The sequence below is a fragment of the Primulina eburnea genome, chromosome 18, assembly GCF_022965805.1.
Source record: "Primulina eburnea isolate SZY01 chromosome 18, ASM2296580v1, whole genome shotgun sequence".
NCBI lineage: Eukaryota > Viridiplantae > Streptophyta > Magnoliopsida > Lamiales > Gesneriaceae > Primulina > Primulina eburnea.
Genome location: NC_133118.1, coordinates 28980369 through 28987913, shown reverse-complemented (window position 1 = coordinate 28987913; position 7545 = coordinate 28980369). Strand labels below are relative to the sequence as shown.

The following is a 7545-nucleotide window of genomic DNA, read 5'->3' as shown; positions in this document are numbered from 1 at the left end:
AATTATTGTATTTCCTCTTTTAAATAATGTAATTTTGTTTCAATTAATGTTAATCTACATTCATTAAATATAATTTTCAATACATTTGGAATTTAGTCGTTGCAAAGCAGAAATTGAAATATAGTTGTTGCAAAGTGTCGTTGCATGACAAAGCATTATATATAGACATCTTGTGCTCTACCATTCTTCATTCTAATAACATACTATTTGGCACATTGACTTGAATTTGTTTCCTCCAAAATGTTTCGATATTCTAGCAGCACCAGCTCTAGCTCTAGTTCCAATGTAAAAACGGAGTACAAGTTAAAGTTGACGACCAATGTTATGGAGTATGTGACAGTCAGACGACACAACTTGTCTAGGGCTCGAATCGAGGATTTCATGGTTATTTGAGGAGAAGTTACGAACCACGTGACAGTCAAGTGCATCACCAACTCTGTGTCGAATTAGCTGAGAATATTTTGACAACTGTTAACATTTAATTCATATGTTGTTTTTATTTATATGTAAATGTGATTTTTTTCCTATCTTGTGCTCTTTCATTTTAAATTTATGATAAAATTTTAATTTTAAATAAATTACACTCGTCAAATAAGATGAAATAATTTTGTGTAATAAAGAATAAAAAATGTTATTATTTATTTTAAGTAACAAATATTTAAAAGATGTAAATAAAATTGGAAATTTATTTAGTTAATATAAAATAAAAATAAAGATAGATGAGTAGACAATGAGACTCATAAATAATGAATGTTGCTGTTAAAATGAACGTGAAAGAATGAAAATATTAATATGATATGTATGTGAGTGAAGTGAGGTGAGTCATCATCTCACAACAAGTGCCAATTTAGTTAATGTTTACGTGATATTATTTTAGAATAATGTTTTATGTGTTTGTAGTATTCAATATAAATATATTAAATTTTACTTGAAGGATAATAAATTCATTTCATATAACAAATTTTACTTGAAGGATAATAAATTCATTTCATATAACTAAATTATTAGGATTATTTAAATATGTTCTAATTAATTATTATGATTATTTATATATGTTCTTGAGAATAATACAAGTAGAATTTAATTTTAAGCACCCAACATTTAAGGGGTGTTTCACATCATAATATTTTCCCCCTTTTCTGAACTAGCTCGGTCGTTCTAGATACAACAGATCTTAAATAAATCAAATGCTTAAAATTATGAGTATGACTTTTGTACAACGATCTCACAAATGAGTGGGTCTCATGTGAGACCATCTCACGGATCTTAATCTGTGAGACGGGTCAACCCTACTCATATCCACAATGAAAAGTAATACTTTTTAATGGATGATCCAAATAAGAGATCCGTCTCACAAATATAACCCGTGAGACCGTCTCACACAAGTTTTTTGCCTCACAAATTTAGATATTTGAAACGAATCGATCTGATCCATATTACACTAAAAAATAATATTTTGTCATTTACTTCAAATCATCATATATTACACAATATTTCGTCGTAACATAACTAACAAATGAAAATAATATTTTGAACGTAAAATAATATTTTTCTTAATATAAAGTTTTCTCATGAATGCCTAATTTTTATAGGCAAAAATTTGTGTGAGACGGTCTCACGGGTCATATTCGTGAGACGGATCTCTTATTTGGGTCACCCATGAAAAAGTATTACTTTTTATGCTAAGAGTATTACTTTTTATTGTGAATATGGGTAGGGTTGACCCGTCTCACGGATTATGATCCGTGAGACGATCTCACATGAGACTCACTCATTTTTATAAATGCAGATATTTTTAGAGGAGCATTTTAGAATTTTTAAGAAAACTTTAATATTTTGGGGTCCGGATTGGCTGATTGCAAAATATGATTATCCACTGACCGTAGAATTTAGCTTCTCTAAGTTGAAAGTCCCGTCAAAATCCATCACCAGGCCGACAGTAAATCCTTATGGCAGCCACCGGTGACGCTCCTCCGAGCTCTGCAGGCCAAAATCCGCCGGACCCAGGTTTTGTTTTTTTTGTTTTCATCCACTCAAGTTCTTTGATTTCCCATAATCGTTCTTATGACTTTTAGGGGGAGAAAGTTCAAGCTGTGAAATTTGAGCAAGAATGAATTGTGTAGATTTTTATTATAGTTAAATTTTCTGACTATTTGAGTCTGATGTGGGCCTGAATTAAAGTTTGGTCGTTTGGTCTGTGAAATCCAGATGAACTATTTGTATTTCTTGTGAAAATTGTCAGCCTTTATTTTCTATGACTATCATATAAAATTTGACTTTTCCACTTATTATGGAGCTTGGATATTTCATTCTTGAGTGTTTCTGTTCCCTCTTTAAGCTCTAGATGTTTGGTTTACGTGGATGGGCCTAGCATGTGGAGGAGAACCTACAAATCAAAATAGAAAAACAAGATGTCATTTAATGTAAAGTTTTCTAAAAACGCGAGTTGGCGGAAAAAACTCTAAGTTTGTGCACCCTCAGCCACCTCCATTACAATGAGTTAGCTCACGCTTAGATCTCTGAATTATCCGATCTTAGTACTTCTGTACATGAAAATAATTTTCTTCATTACAATTGTAGTTTAAACTGTGAGTTTTTCAATTACTAAAACAAGAACTTTCTTGGGGTTTAGGGGGGTTGGCAAGAATTTTGGTGAGCTGATTTACGAGGTAGTGCTTGTTATTGATGGAATGAAAGGTGATGCCAGATTTAGGAGTCAGAAATTTTGGTAATTCATTTTAAATCTAGTAATTTACAAACCATTTTGTTGATTTTTCTGTTTTTATTTGATGACTGGTATTTATGGTAATGGTTAGTGAATTGGAGTTCACCAAATTTAATGTGACATTTTTGCATCAACTATGGACATTTATAAAGAGTGATGATTGTTTTGGTGACTAAACTGATATAAAATGTTTGATGAGATAAATAGCTATTTCTTATGGCCATCAGGCCATACCTGAAGTATGTTTTCAGATATTAAACATGTTGATTTTTCCCGAATCCTGCTATTTGTAATAAGTTTAATTTTGAATAGGGGTCTCACAAGCAATGCAACCATCTATCGCTGATCATCAAGTTACTAAGGTGGATGCTGTAAAGGAAAGTTCACCAACCTCCGTGTTTGTGAACTCCGAACCGATTCGAGAAGATCAAGTGGAAAATGCTGTTAAGTTTCTTTCACATCCTAAAGTTAGGGGATCTCCGGTAATTTACAGAAGATCTTTTCTTGAGAAGAAGGGACTCACAAAAGAGGAGATAGACGAAGCTTTTCGTCGTGTTCCAGTATGTCTCTCGCCTATCTCTTTTTCCATCTTGCGCAGAATAAGTTTAATATCGAGGAAGAAACTATATCTCATTGCCCTTCACATGAAGTCATTTATTTATTTCTTATGAAGTTTCCAAGTACGTAATCTTAGTACTTTGCAAAAAGCAGGATCCTTCCCCACCTGTTGCAACAACACAGCCTGTTGTGACTAATTCGGGTAATTTGTATTTGGCCATGTCAAATTATTTCAGAAGTTGCTTATTTTTGTTAATCAAGGCGCTAATTGTATCTGATTTTTCCTTCTCCACCATACAACTAAAGATGAGCAGATAAAAGCTTCATCAAATGCTCAACAGCAACCTCCAGCTCAAAATCTGCAGTCTACATCTGTCGTACCTGCTAGCAGTGTTCCAAAAAAGGGCCGATTCACCCAATTTCACTGGTCTCATGTTCTTTTTGCTTTAGGTTTTTTTACGGCATCCGGTGCTGGAGCGGCAGTACTTTTCAAGGTATAGATAGTTCCAATGAAGAGGTGCCCTTCGGCGACACAATTCCAATACAAGTTTCATTGTCTTGCACTTGACACTAGTACAGTAATATATGTAGTTTCTCTCATCAGAAGGTTTGATATTCCTACTTTTTTGTGACATTTTCTGTAACATTCTTGTGTCAGAATGCAATTACTCCAAGGTTAAAGTTATGGATTCGCAAGGTTGTACTGGAAGAAGAAAAGGAAGAGGGGATGCTAAAGAAAAACGATAAACGAAGTATTGAAGAAGAAGCTGCGGCCGCTGCAAAAGCTGCTGCTATAGCAGCTGCTGATGTTGCCCGAGCAAGCCAGGAGATGTTGATTGCAACAAATGAAGGTATATTTTTCATCGACTCTAACCATTGTTTTATAGTGCAAATTGTTTGTTTATTGTTCCAGATTTTGTTGCTCAGTTACTGCTTCACGTGGTGGTTTTCTTGCTGTGGCATTCATGATTTACTTGGTCTGTTTTTTTCAGAGAAGAGATTCTTCGAGGAGCTTATCAGCACTTTGAATGTGCAAGTGCGTGAAATGAAATCGATGAGTAATTCTATAAAGAAGTTGGAAGAGGGTAAGGAAGTTTCTCATTGTCCATTTTTATTTCTCCTTTATTTTTTTGTAAGTGATTTTAATCTTTCTCTCGAAACGAGTTGTACATGGTTTTTTAGCCATTTATTATTGCTGCATTCTGAATTTATGAGTTTCATTGGCAGAAATCTAGCTTTACTTGAGTAGATTTGTCATAAATATTATGAAGTTGTTTGTGATTACTCGTCATTGACAGAGCCACCAACAGCTAGTATAACTAGAATTAGCTTTGTGCATTGCTTAAATGCTACTTTTAATTTCATTTTGGCATATTTACTAGCTCTTTTGTTTCTCTCTGTCCAAGTTTGTAATTCAGTGTCAGCATATTTGACAATGTTATAAGTGACATCCAGCCTTCCAATTTGCTACCTGAGGATTTAAACTGCAAATCATATTTTAATTTCTTGTTTGTCTGATCACATTTCATTGAAACCACAATCTGTGGAGCTAATTGTGATTGGGAGCACTGGGTTCACTTGATTGAAGTTTGGGTCAAAGTCTGCCATCTGTTCTAACCTGTGTGTGTTCTTAGAGTTTACCGACCTCGTCATATGTGTGTTTTCAACCTAAGTGTTTCACAGATATACCTTCCTTACTCATCCTTCTCTACTTGCTGTGTAAAGACTGTTCTCTTCAAGATTCTTTTCTTGTGTCTGCTTAACATCATTAGTTTCCACAGAATCTGTAAGATGTAATTTATGTAAACTGATTCTGTTTTTCTGGTCATATCAGGTCAAAGTATCAGTAGAAGAATTATCGTAGATGAACAGGATTATCAAAGGGTCTCACTGACCAGTTCACGAGTGAGCTTGTCATAATGTTTCTTTTTCAGTACCATTGATGATGATTGATCTTTTGATTATTAGCGGGGTTGATGTTGATTTTTAACATGTGCTGTGGTTTTCCAGCTACCTTATAGCAATGGCAAGGCAAACAATGATTCACATTCAGGTTGCTATTCTTTCATCAGTTGCTGAATTATCGTGCTCTTAATGAGTTGGCTATCACCTTTTTGTTATTTTGAGTGCTCTTTGCAGCGAGATCTCTGTCACCGCCTGCATACGTGGAACCTTCTGTTGGTGTTCAATCTAAGTCGTATGGGGAGGTATTTACTGTCCCTGAGCATGGAAATATGTCAAGCCTTTTGTAATCATATAATATTCAAGAGGCATTGAACTCTTTTTCTATATTCGCTTTTCCTTTTTTCTTTATAATATGCGGAATTGTTTTGCAGATCATGGATATGATTCAGAATGGGGAGAACCCTTTCAATATCAGGGTTAGTCCAGTGCTATTAATACTGTTTCTGTTTATTTCTTGCTTATAGTTTTGAAGTTGTCCCCATTGGTGTATCAATTTTTGCATGTTGTCGCCTCAGGATGTCAATGATGCTTCGTCAAATCCAGATCAACCAGTGTTAAATCCTCGTTCAGAGCCTAGGCCAAAGGTTTGCTGCCCATAATTGTCGATTATATCTTTCTAATAAAAACGTCAATTGTTACTTGTTTCGACGTCAATTGGCGATGCAGGATATTTTTAAAAACTACTCATCTGATACATCCGTATTATATGGTCTTCTTGTCTTTTGTGTCTTATCTATATCCTGGAGACATAAGTACCATAAATCATATTCTGTTAACTTGGATGAAGCTATTCAAACATGTCTAGACACAAGCCAATACTTCCTTTCACGAAACATGCACCTTGACTCTCCTTAAAGGCTCGAGGTGAGTTTTAAGTATGCCTCACAATTATGAATGAACGGTTCTAAAATTCAATGTGAAACACAGTATAATAGATTACGTTTTCTGTTTTTTATTTAGTCAATGCATTGGAAGTTAGATATTCAATTCTGTGTGATAAATTTTGGATACGTCCGGATTCCCCAATATAATGCCTTGATGTCCTGATCTCAAGACATGTGACTCGTCCGGTGCCCCTATGCTTTTTTATCACCTTGGCTCCTTTGTGTGTCCATGCTCCTTTAGTTACTGTGATCCAAATATCTTGTTGCTAATTGAACTCTGGCATAGACACGCGGTATTCTTGCACGATCATAAACTTTTTGAAGTTATGAGAACAATTGTGGCAGACCTTTAGGGTAATAGCAATAATGTTTTGCATGTTGCAATCAGCCTTGGGGGTTTAGTCGATCTCAGAACAGCTCCACCAACGTTGTCGATACTCAAGAAAGTGGTAACATTTCAAGTTACAGACTCCCAGATAAGCAGTTGAATGGAGACGATCCAGTGCCTTGGTGGCAGCGACAGAATCCTAGAATCACAGAAATTGAATCCGACAATGATCAGAAGTCCGGACCTTCCAACAGGTTGGGTATTGAGCGACCGGTTCAGCATTCATGGATACCTCCCCAGCCACCACCTGTTGCGATGCTCGAAGCCGCTGCAGCTATACGACAGCCAAAGAAGCGACCATATCAGAAAGAGGAATTGACTGATGATCAATCACTAGCTCGTGCTCCAGATGTAACCGATGAGTTGCAAAGAATCACAAAAATCTCTGAATCAGGTGGTTTCGTTGATACCGATGGTGAGTATTCCCAAGTTTCTTCAACTGAGATACAAAAGGAAGATAATGGCTCATATTTGTAGGCCCGAAAGATTGAAGAACATCAGTACATCTTGAATTCAGGTACATATACCACTTTAATGTCCTTGATAAAAGGGATGAGACAACTTATCAGTTTCAAGAACTCATCACCCTGGTCTCTGCACTTTTTTTTAGTAAGATTTGTAAAGTACTGCCAAGATCATGCATCTGCATTGACTTGATTATAGCGTATATTGCTGTATATTTCGACGTGTAGACACACCTACAAATTATTATGTGAAACGAGACATGATGACAATGTAACCGGTCGTCTTCCACTATCAATTATTGTGGCTATCCAATGTGTTTTCATCAACCGAATACACCTGATCTGCTCGTGAAAACCTCGAAATTTCTTGTACCGTTTTGGTTTTTGGTTGTCTATCTTCTTCAGTTGTGACTATATTGACTTTGGCTTTACCTGGAGGAAATAAATGATCCATTTAATTCAATGCAATAAGAAGGTGACAAGGGAGGTGTGGCAGAAAATTCGATGCCACCTTAAGAATGGATCTCACATATAAAAATAAATGTTAGCGCGCGCTCGACG

General features: G+C 35.6%; 1 protein-coding gene across 1 annotated transcript; it reads left to right on the top strand.

The window, feature by feature from the left end:
• The first annotated feature begins 1812 nt into the window (after positions 1 to 1812).
• On the top strand, positions 1813 to 7311 carry LOC140819001 (peroxisomal membrane protein PEX14-like). Its single transcript, XM_073178981.1, has 12 exons — positions 1813 to 2007; positions 3038 to 3285; positions 3437 to 3485; positions 3590 to 3777; positions 3942 to 4134; positions 4276 to 4368; positions 5118 to 5188; positions 5294 to 5336; positions 5423 to 5490; positions 5620 to 5664; positions 5764 to 5832; positions 6521 to 7311. Exons 1-12 carry the CDS (start codon positions 1950 to 1952, stop codon positions 6995 to 6997), a joined length of 1602 nt encoding a protein of 533 aa, XP_073035082.1. The 5' UTR covers positions 1813 to 1949; the 3' UTR covers positions 6998 to 7311.
• Positions 7312 to 7545: the final 234 nt, after the last annotated feature.

Coding starts and splice junctions, on each gene's coding strand:
- LOC140819001 (XM_073178981.1), top strand. CDS start 1,950: ATGGCAGCCACCGGTGACGCTCCTCCGAGCTCTGCAGGCCAAAATCCG. Junction 3,486..3,589: donor GCCTGTTGTGACTAATTCGG/GTAATTTGTATT, acceptor ATACAACTAAAG/ATGAGCAGATAAAAGCTTCA. Junction 3,778..3,941: donor GAGCGGCAGTACTTTTCAAG/GTATAGATAGTT, acceptor TTCTTGTGTCAG/AATGCAATTACTCCAAGGTT.